This window comes from Ailuropoda melanoleuca, chromosome 8 (genome assembly GCF_002007445.2).
Source record: "Ailuropoda melanoleuca isolate Jingjing chromosome 8, ASM200744v2, whole genome shotgun sequence".
Classification (NCBI taxonomy): domain Eukaryota; kingdom Metazoa; phylum Chordata; class Mammalia; order Carnivora; family Ursidae; genus Ailuropoda; species Ailuropoda melanoleuca.
The window spans coordinates 37,639,263-37,665,893 of NC_048225.1; the positions used below are offsets into that span (position 1 = coordinate 37,639,263).

Below are 26,631 nucleotides of genomic sequence, written 5' to 3' on the forward strand. Positions count from 1 at the left end.
TGACCTTTCCAAGTCTTTTTACTACTAAAATCCAGTATTTTATTGTACAGTGTAATTACAAGAGTGACTTGAAGGTGAGAAGAGGCTCCGAGATGAGCCTGAATCTACACGAACAGACTTTGAGGAAATGCTCACTTTTCAAAACAAGAAGGCCTCTTCGTGGGGTGTCTGGGGGTTAAATCACAAAAGCTTCTGGCAGGGATGCCTGGATGGCTCAGTTGGGTAAGCATCTGCCTTCAGCTCAGGTCATGATCCCAGGGGCCTGAGATCGAGCCCCATGTTGGGCTCCTTGCTCTGTGGGGAGCCTGCTTCCCACCCCCCCCCGCCCCTGCTTGTGTTCCCTCTAGGTCTCTCTCTGTCAAATAAATAAATAAAATCTTTAAAAAAAAAAAACCCCTCCCTCTCTCCAACAAAAAATCACCCCTCTGAATTCCTTCTTTCAAGAAATTCTGCCAAGTCGGCCCTCTTCCTGATGAACTCATACTCATCCCTCAAGACCCAGGACACAGACAGTCTGTGGTATAGAAATGTCACAGAAAGCTTCCCTCTGGCCATAGCAGGGATCCTGTCCGTTCTCCTCCCGAGCGTTTATCATAACATCATTATTGCAAACAGGCACTTGCAAGCTGACCTCACAAGAGCCAGCTGCTAAGGGCAGGCGCGGTGTGTTTTCCACGGTCAATCTACAGTGCCTAGCACATTGCTGCCGCCACAGACTCCTGCGGACTGGAATGAGTTCTCAGAGCACAAGGATTAATTAGCTGGTTTAGTTTCTCCTGCAGGGTCTGCCCCATCCTGTAGTGAACCTCTTTTGAACCCTGCTGTGAATCACCGCAGGAAGTCCCTAGCAGAGCTTTGGTGCATAAATCAGTTTGCCTACAAAGGAAATCGAGGTAAAGCCCGGACAGCTGGCACTCATAAATCCTGCATGTTGGGGGCATCTGCCAGAAATGCATCGCGTCTTGCCTGCATGCTTTGAGTTACTCTGGAGCTAATTTACATATTCAACAGGTCAGACATCACTGCATCTACCTGATGAAAACACAGAATTCACTGGTACCACAGGCTGAGTGGCAAGCACCTTCTGGGCTGCTCAGAGGCTCTCAGAATGTCTCTTGGGGGGAGCAGTGACCTCAGGAGCCCTGTTCTGATGAGCTTATTTTCCAAACTGCAACCAAGAACTTTCTATAAGGGAAAGAGGCCAGGGGCCCTGCCTGTCCCCAATTACCTAAAGGGATGTTTTACAAATGGCCTCTCTTCTGGCCACAGTCCCTTTGGGCCAAGTTCACAGTGGCTAGAAAAACTCCGGGTGCAATTTTTTTAGATGAGGACAGTGAATTTATGGCTCCACGTGTTAGAGAGGAAAAGGGGCAGAGAGCAATACTTCTCACTGACCACTGCGGGCATGGGACTCTGGGCAGCTATGGCCCCTGACCGGGAAAGGTCAAGGTTCAGGGACTCTAGTTACATCAACAAACTCGAGCCATTCCATCTCCTCTGCTCTGAGGGCTGAATCCTTCCCTTGGCTGCGCTCCTCTCCCTACGGCCCGTTTTCCACTGAAGCAAGTCGAACTGCCCTTACCCTCAGCAATAGCTCCCTAACTTGTTGGCCTGCCTCTGGCCTGGCTCTGGCTAATCCAGTCCCCTCTGCAGCGGGCATGCTCTTTGTGAAAGACAGAGCTGATCCTGTCACTTCTTCATGTCACATCAGCCCTCTATGGCTCCTCCTGCCTTGGGACAATTTCTACAATTTTCATCCTGGCTAATAGCCCTTGTGTGAACCCTGGGCCTGCTCATAAGGTCTCATCTGTCATCATGTCCCCACTTCCAGTGACAGAACATCTCTGCCACTCGTGTGGGCTTTTCTCCTGCTCTAAACCCCTTCCTCATATAAGCTGCCGCCTGGCCTGGAATGTTCTTCCTCCCCTACCTGTTCCCACGCAGCTGGTTCCTACTTATCCTTTATCCAAGCTGTCAGGAGGGGGTCCTTCTTGATGGGTCCTCCTGCAGGATTTCCTGCTTCCTCTAGCAATCCTTAACGCATGGCCTCCTGCTAGCCTGCTGGTGCATGATACTCAAGATACACACAGTAAGCTGTGCACTCCACGGGAGGAGGGGCTCACCTGGTCTTGCTTGCCCCCCAGCTTGGCATCTCTCATGGCGGCTTGGCCCATTGTAGGTGGTCAGTAAACATTTTGCTGAATGAGCGAATGAATGAACGCATGCTTCTCAGGAAGGGCAGCCCGGTCTACTCAGATCCCGGGAGGTGCGAGGGAACTCCCAACCACACTCACCGTTACAGGTGCAGCGCACGTTCCTGTAGAAACGCGGGCACACGAAGCTGATGCGCGCCGTGCTGTAGGTCATGAGCGCGTGGGAGTCCAGGGACAAGCCCTGCTCGCAGTGCTGCTCCTGACAGTCCAGCCCCGAGCAGTTTTTCTCCAGGATGGCTGAGATGCGCATGACGTTCTCCAGATGTCTCCTGGCATTGGACAGCTTCTGGATCAGGTAGGCGGGCTTGTAGAACTCGCTGCTGTGCATTTCCACTGCAAACAGCATGTCCAGCTGGTTGGTGCCCGCCACGGGCTGGATGCTGATGACGCGCAGGTTGTCCTGCTTCTGGGTGAGGATGGCGTTCCGCAGGGTGCGCCGGAAGCCGTGCATGTGAAGCCCCACGAAGTCCTCGGGGGACACGTCCTCAAAGCGGATGGTGACGGTGTTCTGCAGCATCTCATGCACCAGCTGCTCCACGTGCACGACCACATCGATGGGCACCTGGAAGCGGCCGTCACTCACCGACACGTTCAGCACGTACTTGCCGCTGTCCAGGCCCCCCAGGGCGATGATCTTCCCATCGTGACTGTTCACTTTGAACAAGCTTTTCTGCTCCGACTTCAGGGCAAACGTGAGCACATCATACATGTCTTGATCCGTGGCGTGGATCTTCCCAATGACCCCACCGGGAAAATCGTCCTCCATGGTGACAATATAAATCTCCAGGGGGATGGCTGTGGGCTTGTGGATGCTTTCCTCGATGACCCGCACACGGATGTAGGAGTGAGAGACTTGCTGGGGTTTGCCCGAGTCTTTTGCCTAAAACATTGGAGAGCGAGAAAGGCAAGGAACTAAGAAAAAGCGGAATCATTTTAAAACCAACAGAACTCAGAGAGAAGACATGTATTCCTTTACCCTCATTTGCTTCTTCCTCCATCCCCGGCTACTGTTCAGCAAAATGCCGAAGACGTGCACTGGAGTGATTTATCACCTTTGGTCCCCACATGTACACTTGGTTATGGACGATAAAACGTGTCCACACAATCTAGCCGTTGGGGGTGAACAGGAAGGGGGACAGAGGGTGCTATGAGATCCGACACGCCTACAACATGCTGGCCTGGTTTTCATTTTGAACAGAAGCCACTAGGGAATGTCACACATAAAGTGGCGTTCTCACTGGAAGGAGCAGTCTTTGTTCCCTTTGTATTTTTTCCTTTGGATTGGGCCAGACAGAGAACACCTTTCTGTACATTCAAGAAATACCATGAGGTGTGAATTAGACAATATTAAGGTTTAGAATAAAAAATGGGATGCAGAAAAGGGAAAAATAGGTAGCCTGAGAAAAACTTTGTCTTCCTTCTATATATAAGACCTGATAGAGGAGGCTGGGTGGCTCAGTCGGGTAAGCGTCTGCCTTCGGCTCGGGTCACGATCTCCGGGTCCTGGGATAGAGCCCCATGTTGGGTTTCCTGCTCAGCAGGGAGTATGCTTCTCCCTCTCTCTCTGCCCCTCCACCCGACTCATGTGCTCTCTCTCTCTTGCTCTGCTCTTTCTCTCAAATAAATAAAATCTTAAAAAAAAAAAAAAGAATTGATGGAAGAAGCACTCTGACTGAAGATGTTCTCTGAACACCTGCCACAGGCAACATGGTGGTAGGCAGTGCTGTAGAGCTTCCGAGAGGGGCAGATTCCCACGGACTGGGTCCCCAGAGAAGGTGTCTGAGGATGGAGGGACTCAGTGGACCTCGCAGGTCAGATGGGATGCAAGGAGATACGTCCTCATATGTGGAGTCCAGCATAAAAGCAGGGACCTGGGCATCATGCAGACCTGAGTTTGAATCTCGACTCTGCCACTCACTGTACGTCTGGCCTTGAGGAAGTGACTTAACATTTCTGAACTTCGATTTTTGTACCTTCCATCTGTGTATAAGAGTAGTACCTACTTCACAGGATTCTGGTACTGTGGGGATTAGAAGACGCGGTGAGTGCAAAGTGCTGAGCACAGGCCTGACCCCGGAAGTACTTAGTATGTCAGAGTTAACGTGACCAACTATAGAATCCAGAGAGGCTGACAGGGAAAAGTCATGTAGGAGGAGAGAACAATAGAGAATTAGGTTGAACTTGAAGTCAAACCATGGAGGGCCTCGAAGGACAGTGATGAGTGTGGACTTCATAGGCCAGAAGTCGCTCACTCAGAGGTCAGAGAGCAGATAGGGGACAGAAAGGCTGAAGCCTCTGGGTGTGAGGTGACAGATTAGTGGGCCTGTGGACTGAGTGGGACTGGAGAACCATGTCTGCCGAAGGACCCCAAATTTCAGAATTGGAGAGTATGCAGCTGGAGTTCATCCTGCAGACCCCAAGTCTTCAGGCACTGGGGAGCCACAGAGGCTTTAGCTCGGGACAGCAGCTGGTACATCTTTTCTGTAAATGGCTAGATTAAGAAATTGCTTTAGGCTTTGGGGTTATACGGTCTCTATCAACTAATCAACTATGTTTCCAGTGTGGAAGCAGCCAGAGAAAATGTAAACAACTGGGCAAGGCTGTGTTCCAGTAAAATTTTCTGTATAGAAACAAGCTGAGGGCAAGATGGGGTCCCGGGGCTGTAGCTGGTCGACCCCTGGCTTAGGGCACTGACATAACAAAGTGGAATGATTAATGGGAGGGCCGGAGGGAGGTATCAGAAAAGAATGAGGCTGAGGCCAGAGGCGTCACTCAGAAGGCTCCTGCAGCAGTGAGTGTAGGGGGTGGTTCAGGATAAAGGGGGACAAGGGCGAAGGAAATGTCACCGACGCACGCAGGGACCTTATGATGGCAGAAACTCGGCCTTCGGTGGTAGTTTAACTTAGGGATGAGGACGAGAAAGCTCTCTGTGGTGTTTCCAAAGTCTGAGATGCATAATCTACTCTCTGACAGTCCAAGAGGGCAGGCAAGGAGCTGTACCAGCCTCTGGAGAAGGCACTAAACATCTCTCCTTGCTCTTGGTACCTATACCACGACATAAAATTATTTACATAGTATTGTTGGAGGAGTGCGAGGCAACTGGAGCGTTCACTGACATGCTCAGAGCCAAAAGTCATTAATCTGGAAGGTTTCTTGGAGCAGAGTAAGCCATAACTCACCCCAAGAAATAATGAACACAATGAAATGCTATACAAATATAAATAATAATTATTGTTATTATTGCTACCATTAATAATGACTTTGGGTTACCCTCTGTGGCAACTATGAGTAAAAAAAGTCACTTGGTTTTACAGATGGGACCCAAATCTTGGTGCAGGCAAAATTAATTCCCAGGAATTCTTTTCCTGCTCCTAGCCACACCCTCTCCATACCTGCCACTTTTGCCTCTTTGTCCTATTTCACGTTACACAAGCCATGGATCTTGAGGAAGCTGAGAGGTTGGGAGGCCATGGCCACCCGAGGGCTTGGCTTCCTCCTTTCTCCCTGGAAAACTCACGAAACGAAGTTCTCTTCAGAAGCAGAGATAGGCCTCAATCACATTAGGACGAAGATTGGTAGCTTTGACAGGTGGAGTAACGTGGCAAATTCTACTCGGTACAGAGCAGCAAGACTTGACCGATGAGTTGTTCCTGAGGGTCAGTCAGAACCCCAGGAATTCGGAGAATGCAGATGTCAGGCCAGTGACCGTGAGTCTGGTACAGCCTATGGGAATGTCCCTTCTGAACAATGACGCTTCCCTTCCTTCCTGTTCAATTTCACACAAAGAGGCCGCTTTTATTGGTGTGAAATTGAATTTGAGATTAAAAGGGGAACATTCCTGTACGGTAATGAATTATGTTGACTCGCTCAACAAAGAAAACCCATCCAACGGGCGGCACGGAAAGCAGCACAAGGGAAAGGCGGCCTGATGCGGACGGAGGACGGGCCATACCTGAACACACAGCACGTACTCCGGGGACTCCGTGTGCCGGAAGACCACGGCTGACCGCAGGATCCCGTGCGGGTCCAAGACGAACTCCTCCTCTTCGTTTCCCGACAAAATTGAGAAGGAGAAGGGAGGCCCATTGTGGAAGGAGTCTCTGTCTGTCACCACCAGCTGCAAGATGCTGGTGCCTACCGGCTTATTTTCCTGCATAAAAGAAGATATTAAAAAGGAAGATAAAATTACACCTCTCTTCGCATGGAAAAAAAACCCCATCATTACCGGCTAGAAAACAGGGCTTTCAGCAGAAGGGATTCCCTGTGATATTATCTTGTCTTCTGAAAATATGCTGGCGTCTGTAAGTGTCGTGTTCGGCATCCTTGGCTGCCTCCCTACAACTGCCCCGTGAGACAATGAGCTGCAGGTGAGCATGCAAGGCCCTCCCAGCCTGCTGCCGGCTCTGTCTGGTCCTTCACGGGTTGGAAAGGCCCTGACTTCGCCTAAACGGCTCTGGGAATACAGCATGCTCACCAGCCTTTTGTGAGTAGGTCGGAAACCCTCTCAGGCCAAGAAAACTTCAACCTTTCGGGATGGGAAGGCCCTTCGTCACACCCGTCACAACACAATCATGCTGAGGCCCAACACTGTGACACAGTGTCACAACATCGAACTTTCTGGGGTGAGGGTGGGGAGACATCCTGGCAACTTCCCAGTAAATACACAAAGGCATATGCCAGGTGGAAAATGGGCCTTTACACCTCACCCCTCAGAACACAGTTTTGTTATGTTTTTCGAGGAAAGGGAAAAGGGGCAGACTATTTCCCAAACTGAGAATGAAGAGAACAAAAATCCTTAAAGTCGTCAGAATTTTTGGAAACCCTGATGTTATCATTCAAGCATTATTTTGCAGAACCTCTCTGCCTTTTCCCCCAAATAGAAACACAAAGGCTGTTTGTCACTCCTTCTTGGGTCGAAGGTTTTCCTCACTCTGATAACGCCAAATTAAATTTCTCTGTAACTCAGGCATTGCTTTTCCTGTCCCGCTCTGTTTAGACTTCAGCAAGACCACAGCTTGGGCCTGAAGTCAGTTTCATTAGTCAGGCCTTGTGATGACATCGATTCAGCATTAAATAAGTTTGGGTCACAGAGATGGAGACCACGATACACTCCTGTGCAGACAGGAGTCACGCACAGGGCAGGCACACTCAAACTCTAAGCGCCGAATTCGTCTTATGAAAACCATATGGTGGAATAAGGAAATTATCCTGGGATGGAAAAAGCGAGGAACACTCCTTGAAGAAGAAAGAGAGAAGGACCTCTTATTTTGCTCCTCTCTCCAGCGGCCTTTTGGTCATCAAGAACCAGACCCCGGTTCCCCCTGGCGTCAGCCACGGTACTGCCTGAGCCCAGCGTAGATTTACTATTTCACGGTGACAACGTACTCAGCACCACACAAAACAGAAGATTTATTGATTTGTTTGCTCACTTTATAAAGGCCATTTCCTCCACTGGGGAGAGAGAGAGAGGGAGAGAGAGAATGTGTGCCCCAGGGGTCAGCATCTGAGAAGGAAGGGGGAGAGAGAATGCAGACAGGCCCCGGCGCTGATAGGAGCCAGGGTCACGGCTCATGGCTGCGATTCTTGTTTCTTCCACTGCTGACTTCCTGTGGTGCATGTGAAAACAGTCTGTCAAGCTGATCGATGCATGTCATAAAACTGAATGTTGAGGAGGCAAAGCCCATTTCGTTTTGGGGCGAGCGTGCAGAGGCTGTGCGAGGCGGAGAGTGCCGCCGTAGGACCGGGAGGAGAGGGATCTTTGAGAAAGGGAAATGCAGGAAGGGGCAAACCCCCGGGGGGAAGCCTGGTCGAAGCCGGAGAGGGAGAAGAAGGCAGGAGTGCTGGAAACAGCAGAGAGGAGAGGAAGGCCGAAATACCACCGGTGAAGGAGCGCGATTTCGCTGACAAAGTGGGAGGTGAGAAGCAGAGCGACTGCCTGCTTTACGAGCACGCCTCCCCTCTTGGCCAGACTCCTGGACCTTGCAGCGGAGGCGGGAGCTGGCTGTGGACGCCCGACTCCAAGTCTTGACGTTATTCTAGAAAGCTCCCTCAAGCCCTGGCTCCCTCTCCTCTCACCTTTTTTTTTTTTTTTTTTTTTTTTATTTTTTTTTTTTTTTTTTGTTAAGATTTTATTTATTTATTTGACAGAGATAGAGACAGCCAGCGAGAGAGGGAACACAAGCAGGGGGAGTGGGAGAGGAAGAAGCAGGCTCATAGTGGAGAAGCCTGATGTGGGGCTCGATCCCATAACGCCGGGATCACGCCCTGAGCCGAAGGCAGACGCTTAACCGCTGTGCCACCCAGGCGCCCCTCTCCTCTCACCTTCTATCCACAAAGCCTGCAGACCCCATGGGAGGTGATTCTGAGGCCAAACTGGATCAGGCAAGAGCTGGTTCTCGGGACTCTCTGAGGCCCCCCACAACACATGCATCAGTCCCCGTGGCCTCGAGCTCCTCGTCACCCACAGCATTCCTAGGCTGGATTCCCTGACCTTCCCAGAGTTGGGAAGAGGAGGAAGCTCCGTCCCTAGCACCGAGCTCATGAAACACCTTTTGAATAAAAAATGGATGGGAAGAAGAGTCCTTCCCTCCCTCCCCGCCACCCCCCCCCCCCCCCCCGCTACCAGCAGTAAGTTACTCCATCCTGCAGCGTAATTTTAAGGAGCAGGTGGATTTAAAGTGCTAAACAAATTGTCCTTACGTAAGATTGATTTTAATGAGTAGCAGCTCTTTCCTGATGCCCAATCTGTCTTGGAGAGATGAGACAGTTTGCAGCAATCTCCCTCTGCTGCCGAGACAGCACGGAGTGGAGGAAAGGCAGCCTGGTGCTGTGGTAGAAAGAGGGCAGTTTCTGCAGAAGACTGACCTGAGTTCAAATCCTGACCGCCACTCACCAGCTGCAAGATCGTGGGTGAGCTACTGAACCCCTCAGGCCCTCGGCTCCCTCACCGTAAAGTGGGGGTTGCCTCACCCACCCACGTCACTGGGCTGTGGTGGGGACAGGCGGTGCATGCAAAGTGCCCGGCACTTGAAAGAACCCCATCGGCAACAGCGCTCACCAACGGCTATCAGTTCAGCTACTGTGGAAGAGTCAGGCTCTTTTCATCCCAGCCTCATGACGGGATGAATTGATATCAGGGGGAAAAAATGAACAAAATGAGTAAAGCACAGCAGAGGAAGAAGGCTGAGTGCGTAAGGCCCCGTGCCGGGCAGGTGAGAATTGCTCACCTGGATCACAGCGGTGTAGTTAGCAGGCGTAAAGACCGGGCTGTTGTCGTTCACGTCAGAAATGTCGATGTTGACCGTGGCCGTCGACGACATGGCAGGAATGCCGCTGTCTACTGCCTGGACGAGCAGGGAGTATCCAGACACCTGCCAAAGCACAAAGGGCCAACAGTAAAGAAGGGCAGCCTTTCCTTCCCGCTGGGCCCACTCAGAGGAGCTGCGGGCTTGGCCGTGCTCTGCGGAAGATCAGCCGCCTTCACTCTTGGTTCTCTAGACCGGGGTTTCTCAACCTCAGCACCCCTGACATGAGGGCCTGAGGTCATTCTTGGCTGCTGGGGGCTGACTTGTGCCTTTAGCGGCATGCCTGGTCTCTACCCCACTAGGAGCCAATGTCACTTTCTGCCCATTTGGGGCAACACAAACTGTCCCCAAAATTGCCAAGGGTCCCCTGGAGGGGCAAAACCACGCTTGGCTAGAACCGCAGCTCTCAGCCTTTGTTCAAACACAACAGCGGTCACCCTGATCTTACTTCTCAGTCTGATCCTTGGGGACGTACCACTCCAGTGACATCTTTTCCCATATTTAATTTCATACTGAAGACATATATTTTTAGTCAAAAGACATAATGTTTAGAAACTTAGTTTAACCTTGGTAGGGGAGGAGTTTTCTGGATCGTTCTTTCTGACCTAAATACCTTCAGATGATCCTTTTGTCCTGGCTCACCTAGGGCTAAAGCTGCTGATGAGATCAGGACCACAGGATCCCGATGCTGAAGGTACTTTCTTGCCTCCTCGCTTTAGGAAGGACCAAAATTCAAAGCATCCAGAAAGACACATCTTTGGTCTTTCTTTAAAACACCCATAAATAAGAAACCACCAGTATCTATTGGCAGAAAATTCTTTCTAAGGCATAACCCAAATATGTCATGCTGTATTTCAGCCCACCCTATTTACTGTCATTATTTGGAATGGAGAATCTTCCTGCATTTACTCAGAGAGCCTGTATTGGAAGGGATGGGCGTGGATGAGAGGGGAGCTGGCCTCGACTAGCTTACCCGTTCCCGGTCTAATTTCTTCTTAACCTTTACAAGTCCTAGGACAGGCTCCACAGCAAATTCATTGTCCCGATCTCCGTTCACAATGGAAAAACGAATCTGTCCGTTGGGCTGGCTATCTGCATCTTCTGCTACTAGCTTCATGGGACACAAGCAAAAAGAAAAAAAAAAAAAAAAAAAAAAAAAAAAAGAAAGAAAGAAAAAGAAAAAGACATGACATAAGAGACAGAGAAAAGGTTTATCCTTAGGGTCTCAGGTCTTACAAAGGGGCACAGCTCTGACAGTTTTCTTAGGTGCTGTGCTCCTGTGCCCATGATAATCCCCCATTGGAAGAGCTGATGGCTTGGCTGAAGGAGGGAGGCACCATCACGAGAGCTGCCACTTTCTCTCCGTTAGTTTTTGTCTGTCTACAGTGCAACGCTTCTTAGGCATGATTTTCCTCAGGCCTTGAGCCAGTAAGGATGGAGCCAGAGCTAACTGATAGGGATAGTTTGGTGATTTTCTTCCCCGATTCTGCAAAACAATGGTCTTCGCCACTGAGTCAGACATTCTCTAAATCTATGCATTTCCATGTTAAGGAAGCCCAAGGGAATTCCCTTTCCCACATGGCAAACACACTGCCCCACTGTCTGCTGCTCCATTTTGGGGATATTGGGATTTCTATGTGTGCGAGTAGCCTTGTCACAGCCAGGAAGGAGAGAGGGCCTGGGAAGTCCACCCCTAGCATGTAGAGAATGCATACCTACAACCCACCCCTGGTGCTGCAGAAGTCAGAGATAAGGACGGATAGAAGGGACCTGTCCAGTAGGGATGGTGATGATGGTAAGGGTGGGACTGATTGTTTCCAAAACGTAATTTGTAAGTCTGAGAGCACCTGTGTTCTCCTAAGACACGACTTGGTCCTACTGGTATTAGAAAAAATTCCTTCCAGAAAGAGCTCCTCTAAGAGCAGCCCATCAATCTTAATCTTACTCCCACATATAGCTGCCCTACTCTCTGCGCATGTGTGCGTGCATGCATGTGCGTCCGTGTGTGCGTGTGTGTACATGTGTGGGGTGGAGAGGGGATGGATTTATTTCATCTTTAGCTGCCTAATAACTTATTATCTAAGGTCAGAAACCAGTGAGAGCTATCATTAGAAATGTAGTCCGTGGTCTGTTTTGTTTTCTTGAAAAACATACACTCCCAGGAAGAAAGTAATTACTGGTCACTTACACCTTGATAGAAACGAATTTACCAGATCCTTCCAATGCACAAAAGGAGAAGGAACAATTGAAAGATTGATGACTGACTAGAGTTCTTGGGGAAAAAAAAGACCCTGAAAAGTGAAAATGTGAGGAGAATCCACGATAGATTTTACTCACTTTTTCACTCTTTTTAGGAATTTGAGTCCCAGACATCTGGACCTCCCACTGGCACCTACCAAAATGACAGAGTCTCCGACCAAGGCGTCTTCACTGATGACAGCACTGTAGGTATCCTGGCTGAACCTGGGAGGGTTGTCATTCACGTCCGTGACGTTGATGCTGATGGTGGCCACCGCACTGAGAGCTGGCGTGCCCCCATCTTTGGCTTCCACCACCAGGAAAAACTTTTTGCATAATTCATAGTCCAGGACTTCAGAGACAGAAATACCCCCTTTGGAGAAAAATGGGAAGTTTTAGATTTGATTAGGAAAAAACACTGGTCAGCAGTTCCATAATCATGGGAATATTTATAATATCATCTCCAGCCAAGAATTTTAGATATTCAGGAATTTGTTTATTTAATACCCCGTGGAAATCATCTCAGAGTCTGATTAATGCTGTCAGTTAAAACACAGCCATCCATCAGATGCAACACTGAAGAAAGAAAGTCTTTGACGGTTTCTACAATAGTTTCTGAACTTCTCTCAAGCAGCCTGAAACTCTCTGGCATTATTCACCCATATGCCTCTAGGGAGAAGGGACAGAAACAAGCTTCCCTGATAAGTGTCTCCCGATGATCCCTTAATTGGACACAGGCAGACAGAGAATGAGCTGAGATGCGTGGATGTGATCTCATGAACCCCCCGCCCCCGCCGTTGGCAAGTGAATACCTGCAGGCTTCGCTGAATTCAGTTAACCACTAATGTGCCTTGCCAAGTTCTAATGGGCTTATCGAACACTATTACAGCACGAAGAGGGCAAAGAGCTCAGATGGCTCCAGGTACAGTGACCTCATGAAAAGGAAATACCTGGGGCTAGTGGTCAAATAGTAAGTGTGAGTTTAGTGACCACAACTACAGAACAGATGTGGTGTCCATGTCACAACGCGATTTAAGTTAAGCAAATAGAACGAGTGAAAGCCCCTAGCTGGGTGCCACCCCTAGAAGGGGCTCCGTGAGTGTTTCTCCCTCCCATTCTATCCCTTTCTGGTGAGGTGACCCAATCCTGCACTCTGCAGTTGGAAACTGGTCATAGTCTTTCCTGCAGAGCAGTTCTCAAGGGCATTCACCTCTCTCCCCACTGGAAAGCAGTCATTAGGCCCAAGGTCAGTATGTCACATCCATTCACCTCCAGACTGGCACCTTCTCCAGCTGCTAAAGCTGCCCTTCTATTTAAGGTGAGATACCGAAGTCAAACCTATTACATGAGTCTCCTTCTCCCCATAATTAAGTTTTCTTAGTAATTACCACTCTTGGTGCGTTATTTTGTATCCCAGTCTCGTTATCCGGTGCCAAATTTAAACAGCACTTAACCATTTCCCCATGGTGTTCATATACAATGGCCGTAACTAGATAGACCAAGTCTAACATGTATTTAAATGAAGGAAATCCCATACATTTTAATTTAAAGTAACGACCTTAATAAACAGAGTTACTGCTGGGAGAAGCGGCTAATGCAATTCTTCCATCAATATTTCCACCTTCCTAAACCTAAGGGCAGGGACTGGATCTCCTTCCCTTTTTGCACATCCCCCCCCATGCCAGCAGAGCAGTGCTCTAAGAGGTGAAAACATATATTCCAGAACCAGGAAGATCCGGGCTCAAATCCTGGATCCCCCACTGACTCCCAGTGGGCATTGGAGAACTTACTTAACCCCTTTGAAGCTCTGTTTTTCTCATATGGAAAAGGAGAGAAATAACTAACAGTTTAATAGGAATCTAGTGTTTCGCCATGTTAAATAAATGTTGCTAATTACGGCAGTTCACTGTTCATGTTTACGGAACTACCTGAACTCCTTTGCCACCTTGCTCAACAAGAGCATTTTCCTTGTGTGATGAGGGAATTGACTCCAATGGACAGGAAGTGGGACAGACTTAACTTTTCTTATCTGAAAAATGGGCCTGCTTTGACTTTGACTATTTTTAAGGGAATAGGTAAACGAATGAGAAAATCCATGGAAGTGCTTTGAAAACATTAATGCAAACACTATAAAATACATAGTGAAAAGGTATGTTTACTCTTCAAAGAATATCCAAACTTGTTTCTTGAATTACCATCTTTATTTTATCACCATCTTTATGACCCAAAATGCCCCCAATAGTTAACTCCCTCATGAAAAGAAAGCCCTAGGGTTCTCTTTCTGTTCTCTTGATTTGTTTCTAGACGTGTTTTCCCTAGGTGATGCCACACCATCCCTCACCCGCAAAGAGCGTGGCGAGGCACAGCAGTGTTCTGACCCAGGAGTAGTGGACAGGGCCCAAACACAGCGCTGGTTCCAGCTGACCGGGGTGTGGACTTGACGAGGCCTGCGTGTCACCGCCGCGCACACCACTTATCATTGTCTCCTTTGGTAGGTGACCAGAGAGTGGCAGCCTGAGCATGGACAGGGACAAGTGCATGCTAATCTCTAGGAGCACTTCCACACACATAAACGCGTGATCCAGATAAAACAACACAAAATGACACAAAGCAAAAACAGAAAAGAGAGAAAGAAAAAAACCCTTATGCTCAGTATGCTAATACTATACTTCCTGTCCTCATCCTTGAGCCACCTCGCTGCTCCCGAGCCTTCCTCCAAGACATCCTGGAGCCCACCTGGAAGTCAAGTGTTTGCCGAAAGAGCCCACAGCTAGGGGCTTAACACTTGGCAGGGAGCATCCACAGAAGCAGAGTGCCAGAGGGCCCCTCGGGTTGCATGCAGGCCGGGCCATAAGAAGATGTGCTTCCAGGGGGCGGGAGGAAGGAGGAGGAAAGAGAGTTCACCCAGAGAGCAGTTACATGGTATGGAAGCCGTGAGTTCTAAGCAGGTTGCCATGTACCCACCTGTCTTTGGGTTGATTCTAAATCGCCCTTGTTCATTCCCAGACCGGATGAGATACGTAATCTCAGCGTTTGTGCCAATATCTTTGCTGGTGGCAAAAACAGCAAGCACTTGGGTGCCCGGGGAGGTGTCCTCAGGCACGGTCACCAGGTAGTCCCTCCTCTCGAACACAGGGGGGTTGTCATTAATGTCCAGCACGGTGATGGTGACCGTGGCAAGAGAGGACAGAGCCTGGCCGGGGCTCTGGTCGGTGGCCTGGACGCTGATGTTGTAGGAGGGCTGCTGCTCTCGGTCCAGCGGCTGCTCCAGGATGATGATGCCTGATGAGCTGTCGATGGAGAAGAACCCATTGGCAGAGTCCGCCAGGGAGTACACCACCTTCCTGTTGATGCCTGCAGGAGACGCAAGAAGGTTAGCGAAAAGAGTGTGGCTTGACGCTCTGCACTAGAATATTACAGCTCTGCTAACCTCGGGGGCTGCACGAGGAACAGTAATGACAGAAACCAATAGCTGTGGTCCTACAGAATTTTAAAAAATATGCAACTAAATTAAATGGTAAAGAAATGTGAAATATTGGCAAGAAATTTCATAAATAGTTGGGCATTCTTCACATATTAAAGAACCCCACACGTCTTATAAGAAAAACTCTAAGATGTCAATAGATATGTGGGTAAAGATGTGCCAAAGGAAGAGAAAGACAAATTAATCCATTATTTCAATAAATGTGTATCTGGAATCGATGAGGCACTACTCTAGGTGCTAGAGATTTTAGCAATGGACAAGACTTAAACATTTTCTTAAGGAAATTATTACTCTTAGTGGGAGTAAATAAGAAATTAACAAACAATAAAGAATCAGTAAAATCAATGACGTATTGGGGGCAAAAAGGAAGAAAAATAAAGTTGTAAGCAGGGGGATGGGAGTACCGGAGGGAGAGAGAGTGTGGGAGGTGAAGGGAAGGGTGGTAACTTTAAATAAGGGGGTCAGGGAAGGCCTTGACATTTGAATAAAAACCCAAAGGAGGGGAGGGAGCGAGCAGCGGAGGTGTCTGGGGGGAGAACAGGGCAGGCAGAGGGACCCACGAGAGCAGAGGTAGGAGCCCCTCGGGTGTGTTTGGGGGCACTGTCGAGAAGCCCCGTGTGACCACAGTCAGGAAAAGTGAAGTGGTAGATGGTTTCCAGGTGACAGCAGGCTGGGGAGCGGACCGCGTGGGGTTGTGGTGCTGAGGTGGGAAGCCAGCCGAGGGCTCCGCGGTGGGCAGTCATGACACGGGACTCAGATTTTAACAGGATCACTCAGGCTGCTGGTTGCAAAGAGCAGGATGCGCAGCGAGCGAGGAAGCTGAGACAGCTGGTAGACTCCCGCAGGAGCACGTGGCAGGGGTGGCTTGCTCGGGCGGCGGTCCCTGAAGTGGTGGGAAGGGGTTGGTGTTCGCCTGTTCTGAACACGCAGGTGGTGAGAAAAGACTGTTTTCTGTTGGTGGGGCTGGCAGAATACAGAGTGTGAGAGAAAGAGAAGATCCCGGGATGACTCAGGCGTGGGCCTGAGCGGCTGAAAAGAGGGAGCTGCCATCAGCTGGGATGGAGAGGACGGCAGGAGGACAAGGATTTGGATGACAGGCCAGGAGCCCCATTTTGGACACATTAAATTCGAGATGGGCATTTTTTTTTAAAGATTTTATTTATTTATTTGACAGAGAGACAAGCCAGCAAGAGAGGGAACACAAGCAGGCGGAGTGGGAGAGGAAGAAGCAGGCTTCCAGCGGAGGAGCCTGATGTGGGGATCGATCCCGGAACGCCAGGATCAAGCCCTGAGCCGAAGGCAGACGCTTAACGACTGCGCCACCCAGGCACCCCGAGATGGGCATTTTTATACATAAGTGGAGATTCGAGTAGGGAGCTAGTGCAGGAGGCTGGAGATCAGAGGAGAGGTCCACGTTGGAGCTATGAATGTGAGGGCTGCCTGCACTCAGGCGCCATGCAGCACCATGAGAATGGGTGAGGCCATAAGGGAATGTAAAGAGAAGAAAGAAATCCAGTGGCCAGTGAGCCTGGAGCACTCCATCAAAGAAGGGAGAAGCTCTACTAGGCGGGTGACCTCTAGCTCTGTGATTTAAAGAAATGCACTTACTTCGCAAAATGCCATTTTACCTTAATATACATAAAAGCTGAAACCTATCAGCCAGGAAATGTCTACCAACAACCAGCAAATTAGTGAATGATGATCAGATTGACTTCTGGTTCTGAAGACTGATTTAACTCTTTTCATCAGAGGATCTTAGCACTTCAAAATGGTTTACGCACCCCAAACTCAGCAGGTGTTAAGATTTATAAGAGGCAAAATGTAACAACTTTGTAGGCTGAAAAAGCATTATTTTGATCCTAAATGCTCTTAAAGAAGACAGTACAGAACCAAGGGTCTTTGGTTAGGACTGCCATCTGAAAATGCCTCTTGCAAATCACGGACTCCTAGAATGTAAGCTCTTAGAGGGGAGAGCCTCAGTCTGTGTTGTTTTCCACTATAACACCTCACCATGCGGTCAGACATTTGGCAGTAATAAGAGTTAAGCACTTTACTCCCCCAATGTGTAATTTCCCTTAAGCCAAAATTCCCAGCAAACCAATAAAATCATATATCTGGAGGGAATGACATAAATTGCATTATGTGGCTTTAACCAAAAGGTCAACACTGAGAGCTTGTTCTTGGTTCCATTCCAAAGAGTCCATTTTTTCCAAAGTTTCATTATTTACTTTTATTTCTCTTTCAAAACAACTACCCTGTGATAAACATCAACTTCTGATTTTATTGGTGCGGGGATTAAAAACAAGAAGGCTTGCCTCTTCCTTTGCTGCTCCTTGAAAGAAGGCCCCAGAGGAGAGGTTTCAGGGATGCTTTCTGGCTCTTTGTAGGGTGGCTCCAAGACTAAAACCTTCAATATTTCCGGGGGTGAATCTACACAGGGTTGCGATAAGCCTGCCTGGGTGCCTGAGCTGGTTGTGTGTCCCAGAAGCTGCTTTGACGATTAGCTGCTCTCAGGACACCTCTCAAAGTCACACACTCAGATCTATGGAAACACATCAGCAACTGACATAAACACACCACACAGCTTTTCAAATCCCACACATCGCCAGCGGATTTGACTTCCACGCCCAGCATCGGGAACACCACTCTTACCAACGATAAGCTGGGGCAGGAAATTCGTGCAGGGTCTTTCATCTGAGCATCTGCTGACAACTCTAAGACCCACTTCGCTGAGGCATAAACCAAGGACTGACGGATTTGCCTGCTGTCACCTGCATTCTTAGGTAAGCACGAGGGACAAAGTCCTGTGTTCCCTACGCAAATCCCTTTCAGGGTTTCCAGAGGGCTGCTCCCAGACATGCTGCTTCTTCAGACCCGGAGATCGTTTAGGAGGAAGGGAATCTGTGACTCACTGTTCTGACAGCAGTGGCGCTCGGGCGAGCTGAGTGAGGAGAGGAAGAGGCTGGATCTGCACGCTGCTGCTCTCTGTGGCAGCAAGGCCTGAAGGGAAGGTGCCTCTCGTGGCTGCCTTGTGTTTCCTTCACCGGGACAGACAGCTGAAATCTAATTAAAACTATCACCTATGTTCTGGGTCTGCGGCTTTCTCTTCCAGCCCTATTCAGAGGCAGCCGGCTTCGCTCCCATCCCAAGGCAGGAGATGCTGTGTTCTCTGAGCTTTCTGCTCAGCGGGCTAGCCCTGTTGTCAGCGCACCGCGTTTACAAGGCTGACATTAATCAGCCACACAAAGACCACGGCTCCCCTCCGGGCGCATTCTGTTAATTTAAATTCGGTGACAGGGTTTTTCTGCTTTACCACAGCAGAAAACCATACCCTCCTTTCCCCCCACCAAGTTGCTGACCCAAACTCCCCCCACTTCCCATACATTTGGCTGCTGACAGTATCTTGGGCATTCACACCAGGAGGAACTGGGAGATTTATTGTTTCCTGCTTTCTGTTACCAATCGGACCGATAAGGAAGTGAGACCAGAAAAGGGGGAGGGGAAAAAATAACTCAAACCAACAAACCTGCTAAATGGCATCACTTATGATTTGGTAGCTCTCAAGAAAAGAGCAGAATGTATTTTTGGAATATATTAAAATTCCCGTTTAGACCCATTTGCAATGGATTCCCATGATTTCTAGAAATCAAGTCAGACAGGTAAAGGACAATTTGGAGGCAGTACTTTCGGTATAGCACTCGGATCTTTGCTGTGTTACCAGGGGATGGTGCTATCGTTGCTAAATGAACGTAGGTCATGTCACTAAAGAGGTCACTTTTTACCCAAAGGCGTATGATAAATGCCATCCTTCAAATCACCATCCCTTTGCTACATTCCCCAGCAGAAAAGAGGAACCCGAGTAGAAAACTTGCTTGCTAATTGGCCTAATGCTCTTACTACATGTCACCATGTGTTATATTAAGGCATAACATTAATCCATCATTTTGTGTCTGTGTTTTTAAGTATGTAATTCTCTTCTCCAATTTGAGCCTAATTTAATGAGGACGGAGCTACTTAGCTTCTCAAAATGCTGAAATGACAGGCTACCAAGAGAAGTACGACTTCCGTTGCAAGGGAAGTTTCTGCACGTTAACTGTGGCAAATGGAGCAGGCAGGTCTTCTGAGGATTAAAGTCAAGTAAGAAGAGAATGATTAAAATCCCGATTTGCTCAAAGGAAGTAAGAGGTAGTGGCATTTTGTGGGGTGGGGTTGGAGGGAAGAAATAGCACATAAAAATTCCCAGTCTGGGAATGATGGGAAACTGTGCAGGGGGTGGGTGGGTGTCCAAGGGCATCTATTTTCCCTTCCTTGGAAGTCTTCTAACTGGAGGTTAGGATTCTCCCAATTCAGCCAAATGGAAAGATGGACCTTTTGGGTGTGGGACAGCACATAAAAGTCAAAGTGGTGAATGCTTTCAAATGAAGGCAATGGGGTCTAGTTCTGGAAGACAGGAGACCTTGCCTCTGGCCCCTGGTTTGCCCAAACTATACAAGTACACTTGGACAGGTCACTTCTTCCCTGGGTCTCAGGTCTCTTCATTTTTAAAATGACAGAACCCAGGTCAGTTGAGGCCCAAGACGATCTTCCAGACTGTGCTTCATTTCCAAATTAAACCAAGAGAGCTAGTTTCATTCCTATTTCCAAGAGAGCATCCCCCACCCTCAAAAAGCTCATTAAGTTGCCAGGCTTGGGCATGTGTCGGCTTCATCACTAAAGTCCAAAGTAAGCCTCATCATGATGAGCTCCTGGAATCTTCTGGATGGGAAGAAAACTTAGTGCAGCCATTCATACCGTTCACTTAAGTGTTCAGAGTTCACCTAGACAGCTTAGAGCAAGGTTTATTATGTCCATGAGAAATAACACTCACTGTAGGATCATTCCCAGGGATCTAACCCAGTGTCAGCAGAACTCAGCTTTATGTTTCAGGTTGTTAAAGGTGTTAGAATCAGCTCCAAAACTGAATGGCAAGAACAGTCAACACAGCAAGTAAACTGAGATTTTTGTAACCTGCAAAAAGTGTTTCCTGCCCTCCTCCTAACATCACGTTTTCGAAGCTTAAGAAAACTGCACGAGCTCTGTTATACTTGTTTTGAGGTTTTAGGTCGGCAGCTGCTGGGACTCTGTCAGAGCCTTGTCTGTGCCAGTCACGCTCATACCCTCCAGCAACTGCACAGCATCTGGCCTCTAGGTGGCCCAGTAAAAATGGGGGCGCTGCTAAATTCCTATAAACTGGCGCTCATAAAGGGATTTGAATTCCTAAGGAATAGATAGCTGGGGAAGAAATGATCTGAAACGATCTCAACAATCAGACTCAAGTAATGTTCTTAATTTTGGTTCTCATCACTTATTTTTTAAATCAACTTTATTGCTAGACTGAGGTGTCATAATCTATATATCAGCATAGGAACACATTTTAAGTGTCCCGCTCATAAACTCTGACAAATGTACAGCCCCATGGAACCATGGCCCTCACTGGCATCTAGAACATTTCAATCACCCCTGAAAGTTCCTTCATGTCCCAGTTCGGTCAGTCCTCTGATCCCACATCCCAGGCAATCTAATAACTTGGTTTTGAACCAACACTTCTCCTGCTCTCGTTAATGCCTATTCATCAGTGCCAGAAATCCCACAAGTATATTTAGTTTTCCCAGTCTTTATGGCCCAGGCTTGGTGACTAAGGCACGCTCTTATTTAAGCTAGAAGGATTATCCTTTGAAGAAAAACAAAGCTTTGGTTCTTGAGTACGTCATCTCATTCTTTTCTAACGGCTTTATCCTTAAAAGACGGTGGTTACTTCTGAGAAGTGCAAGGGCTCTGTCTTTCTCACAGAAAACACTGGACGTGACCCTTCCATTTCATCAGGTTTTGTCAAGTGCCACAGGTTTGACTACTCTGGGCACTGCACTGAGGGGAAGGGGAGTCCAAAGGACACCATCTCTAAAATTAGGAGTTTCACAACTTGATAAGGAATTATTTAAAATAGATGGTTTAGAGTTTCCTGCATATCTTCCTTCAAATTCTGTCTTCCATCTGAATCAGAATGGAGTGTTATTTTGATTCTGCCTTGGGGATGTCTCTCGATGTTTTGTGACCAGGTCTCCCCACCAGGTGACGTGCCCCCCCCCCCAGATCCTTGCAAGAGACTCCGGATGGCAAACTGCCTCAGAGGCTATCCTCCCCCAGCCAAACCTAATCAGAGGTCAGCTCCTAAAACTCTGTACCCAGCTTGCCTCAGCTGCTCAAGATAGTCACTGAATTCTCACCTTCTTAAAAAAATTTTTTTTTAATTTAAAGATTTTATTTATTTATTTGAGAGAGAAAGGCAGACAGAGCTGTGAGAGAGAGCATGAGCGGGGAGGAGAGGGAGAAGCAGGCTTCCCGCTTACAGGATGACCAATGCGGAACTCAATCCCAGGACCTGGGGATCATGACCTGAGCCGAAGGCAGACGCTTCACCGACTGAGCCACCCAGGCGCCCTGACTGCTCACAACTTACAGTCAGAGGTAGAGACGTTTGAGGATGGCCTTCCAGTCCTTTGCCCTCCGGTCCCAGCCCGCCCTTTGAGCATCATCTCCTGCTTCCATCAGGTGCTGTCTACCCCGGCTACCCCTGCAGACTCCGTGCACACTTACCCCTCCAGGCCTCTGTTCATGCTTGTTCTTTTACACAGAACATTCTCTTCCCCTCTTCCCTTGTCAAAATCCTACATATTTTTTGTAGGTTCTCCTCTGGACAGCTTCCTTCATTTCCCCCGTTACTCGTTTCTCTGTGCTCCCTTAACAGGATTTTTACAGTATCATTAGTTATGTCCTCTCTTCCACTTGATTAATGTAGCTTTTAGGCAGAGGGACTGTGTCTTGTGATTTCTGTAGCTCAATGCTGAGTCCAGGGCCCTGCACACAGTCAGGAAGCAATGAACACGGAACTGCAGAGGCAGCTAGGGGACCAGGGCAAGAGTATGAACTAACACCACGCATGCAGGTGATATGAACACCGCACATAGATGCCCACTGCAAATGCATGTATTAAAGGACTGAAGAACCCCCAAAGGGTGCAACGCAGAGAAGTTGGGAAGATTTAATATTAAAAATGTACATAAGGGGTGCCTGGGTGGCTCAGTCAGCTAAGCATCCAACTCTTGATTTCAGCTCAGGGTATGATCCCAGGGTGGGGAGATCAAGCCCTGTGTCGGGCTTCACACACAGTGGGGAGGTGAGTCGGCTTGAGATTCTCTCTCTCTCCCTCTGCCCCTTCCCGTGCTCGCTTTCATGCACATATGCACACATACACGCCATCTCTAAAATAAATAAATAAATAAAATCTTTAAAAATTACCTAAAAACAGTCACAGACATGTGAAAAACGATTGCTAAATGGATATTTGCATTTGTGAATAAAATTGGTAACTACCCAATTTTCCAAGAATGAGGACTGGTTGAACACGTTACAGTGCATTCATATCACAGAATACTATATACGTCACCAAAAAAAAGTGTAAGAGAATATACAGCGACACAGAAATATATTTGTGAGCCAGTGAAAAAAGGAGGTTACAAAACAATATCTAGCTTATGAGTTCATTTTTGTAAAGGAAAAAGTGGAAGAGACTTCATCAAAATACCAACAATGGTTGGAATTGACTTGTTTTTCCTTTTGCCTATCTTTCTAGGTTTTATACCATAGACACAGATCATGTTTCTAGCAAGTAAAAGGACTATTAAAAAAAACCATGTAATGGAAAATTTATTACCAATTTTGGAGAGCAGTCAAATTTCCGAGTTATTTTCCAGGCCAGTGTAATTCTCAGCACACATGCCATTTGAAGTAATTGTAGAAAAAGGATACTCATATACTGTATAAGCATTCTTTTTATGGGTATTTCCATTCCTCATTTTTTTCTTGTGCTCCTTAAGACACTGGCTTTACTCAGAAAAAATATTTTTTTTTGTCAAGGTTTCATTACAAAGTTATTTCAAGTGATACATTGTTTTGAACTATTTTGTATCCTTAAATTCAGCTGTAGAAGAAAATGGTTAGCCTCAAATCTCCTCTCATTGTCTGTGGGAGGCAAGTAAAATCCCATTACAGTCAAAGAGCTCAAACTGACCACTTTTTTCTATCTTTAAAATAGGGCTTCGGATGATAGAAAATAAAAGAAAGTTGTCATTAGGAGGTCCACAGAATTGCAATTACTTTTCAAGTTAGACTTTAAATAGACTCTCTGATTATTCCCATTTTAAGTGTGTTTTACAAGTTTTTCATTGGGTGATGACTAACCCTGGCACATTCCCCCAGGCAAAATACCGACTCTGGGGTCAGGAATACTGGAGCTTTTGGAACCGTCAAAGAAGACAGAAGGCAGCCCCAGTACAGAGTTGAGGAGATCCTGACAGTACCATAGACTTCCTGTGGACTCACCAGTTGGGCTGGCAGCAGCCCCGCTGGGCGGCACTGGCAATATGATTATGAGGTTCTGTGAAAGATAAAAATGCAGGGTCCCTTGTTTTAAAAAGAGTTGCGAAGTTCAGCATAGCTCCAGCAGAGCATCAAACCAACGTGGGGCCCTTCTAAGCAAAGGGGCCACACACCTGCAAAGGCTGCAGTCCCAGATGGCCAGCCCTGCCGGCGAGCGACAGCACCTTCTGTGATACCTCCAAGGCTGCAGCCCACCTGGACACAAAAGCTCCCTACCATCTATGGCCTGGCACTTTGCTAAGCCTGGGAGAGTCAAGTGCAGGTAAATGAATTCATCAAAGGACTCAAAACTCCGTCTTTATTGGTGCATGGAACTTCTATGCTGGACTACCCAGCAATAATACTAAAAATGTTTCCTAAGTGGGTCATTATGTATGACCACTGGATCAATCATCCATCCATCCAATAAGTCATTTCCATCCGATAAACCCTCCCAGGACTCCCGCCACATGGTAGACACTGGGAATCCACAGAGGAATCACAGCCCCTCAATGTCTCCCGGAGACAAACGTGGATCTAGTCGATGATCGGAGAGGGACGGCGGAGGGACATTTCCCAGGGAAGAAAGCGACTCAGTTGAATCATGAAGGGAAGATAGGAGTTGTCAGGAGTACCAAAGTGGAAAAGTGATGAGAAGAAGGGGCATTTCGGTGACTCAAACACATGTGAAGTAAAGAATGATGATACTGGGTGTTTGGAGAAGGGCAAAAAGGATTAATTGCTAAATGAGAAGTTTAGAAGGGCAGCAGCTAAAGCTGTCTATTTTCAGAACCACTAGCAGATTACCAAAGCTGTTATAAACAGTTAGAACTAGAGTAAATGAAAAGCTGGGTGTAAGCTAAGGGATGAAGAAGCAGAGAGGAGAAGGAAGACTGGAGGAGACGGATGAAGAGGCTGTCCGAGTGGGAAGCGTTTTTGTAACATGCAAGAAGTCATTTAAAGAGCTCCGCACAGAGGATGGACAACATAATCGCGACTGCCAAGGCTTCACAAGGTGAAAGGATAGTGAGATCTTGTGGCAAAGCTGATGAACGCTCCACTGAGCCTCCACATACCCCGCAGAGGTGGGGAGCCAAAGTGGGGGGTCCGTGGTGTCTGCACACAGTGCCCAGGGGTAGGTGGAAATTCGCAGGGATACCAGCACTCCCGTCAGCCCGTCCTCCACACTGCTGCATGCTGGGTCAGGACTGACCCACGGAGGCGCTAGGAGGCCTGTTAACCAACCTGTGGCACCCGGGAGAGAAGCAGTGTGTGAATGGGGGAGCTTATGGGAATGACTCACTACCCTCAATGGTCAGAAATCAGAATTCTGAGAGACTATGGACTCTGAGAAACAAACTGAGGGCTTCAGAGGGGAGGGGGGTGGGGGAATGGGATAGGCTGGTGATGGGTAGTAAGGAGGGCACGTATTGCATGGTGCACTGGGTGTTATACGCAACTAATGACTCATTGAACTTTACATCAAAAACCAGGGTTGTACTGTATGGTGACTAACATAATATAATAAAAAAACATTAAAAAAAAAAAAAGAAATCAGAATTCCCTGCCCATAGGGGGCGGTACTAAAACCCTTCACTAAGCTCTTTTCTGGAAGGAATTAGCTGTTTCGTTTGTTTTGATCCCCTACTTGGAAGAAATTGGATTTTATTTTATTATTTATTCTTTTTTTTTTTTTTTTCAGAGAGGGAGCATCTGTGAGTGGGGGTGGTTGGAGGGGCAGAGGGAGGAGAGTGAGAGAATCTTAAGCAGGCTCCATGCATAGGCTCCTTTTTAAAAAATTTTTTTTGATTTTTTATTTATTTTTGATTTTTTTAAAAGATTTTATTTATTCATTTGACAGAGAGAGAGAGAGACAGCCAGTGAGAGAGGGAACACAAGCAGGGGGAGTGGGAGAGAAAGAAGCAGGCTCCCAGCGGAAGAGCCCGACGTGGGGCTTGATCCCAGAGCACTGGGGTCACGCCCTGAGCCGAAGGCAGATGCTTAACGACTGAGCCACCCAGGCGCCCCACAGGCTCTTGACACAGGGCTCGATCCATCTCATGTTCCCATGACCCTGAGCTGAAGTCAGGAGTTGGATACTTCACTGAAGTTTCTTCCAGGCGCCCCTGGAAGAAACTGGGTTTTAAAAAGCATAATAACGATAACAACTGATATGTGGCAAATGCAAAGGCTTCTAAACCAGGCAAGGCATCACAGTCAAAAAGAGGGAAAAAAATGCATATTGAGCCCTATCCCAGACTTTCTGAGTCAGATTTTGGAGATGCAGTACTCGCCTGTTTGTGTTTATTTTTGTCTGTTTACTTTAAAAAGCTCTCATAAGGATTCTAACGCACAGCCAGGGCGGATAGCCAGTTTGTCTGATTCCCTGCATTGGTTTTTCTCTGGCGTTGGATCCTGGAATTTGGGAGGGGGTAGTTTGTAGGGCTCTAATCAACTGAAGGGATCCTAATTTCTTAGGCGTAGAGGGTTATTGCACGTTCCAAAATTAAGCCGTGTGTGACAGAAAGCACTCACATTCTCCCCAGTGGACACGGAGAGAGTAATTTCCAGCATCCGAGGCTTCCTCCACGAGGGAGTCTGTGAATGAATGCCCCTGGCAGAAGGAACCCACATATGCTCTAGACATGACATTAGGAGTTAACACAGAATGTCTAACGTTGTTCTCCCAACAACTTGGCAGTATGGCACACGTACTGGGTGGCTGGTCCACGCCAAGGCTGGCGACACAGAAGGCTGGTGTCCCAGCCCTCTAAGAGCTCACGGTCTGGTGGGAAAACAAAGAATTTGTATCTCCATTTTTCCAGGGCGGAAGTGGATTTCGAAATGGTCGGGGAACTTATTTAAGGTTAGACAGTTAGTAGAGGCTCCTGGAACTGGAGTATTTAATCTGGTCTCCTCCCAAAGCCACTGCAGGATG

At 47.9% G+C, this 26,631-nt stretch overlaps 1 protein-coding gene across 5 annotated transcripts in view; it reads right to left on the minus strand.

Annotated features, from left to right (window-relative positions):
* Nucleotides 1-26,631, minus strand: part of FAT3 (FAT atypical cadherin 3) — a 671,276-nt gene that overhangs the window by 48,394 nt on the left and 596,251 nt on the right. For all 5 annotated transcript variants that reach the window (XM_002920733.3, XM_019801263.2, XM_034666166.1 and 2 more), the window contains 6 exons: nt 14,720-15,109; nt 11,914-12,128; nt 10,491-10,628; nt 9,440-9,583; nt 6,166-6,363; nt 2,295-3,093 (listed from right to left, as the gene is read on the minus strand). In XM_002920733.3, coding sequence (XP_002920779.1) covers nt 2,295-3,093; nt 6,166-6,363; nt 9,440-9,583; nt 10,491-10,628; nt 11,914-12,128; nt 14,720-15,109 — 1,884 coding nt within the window. The remainder of the gene's footprint in view (nt 1-2,294; nt 3,094-6,165; nt 6,364-9,439; nt 9,584-10,490; nt 10,629-11,913; nt 12,129-14,719; nt 15,110-26,631) is intronic.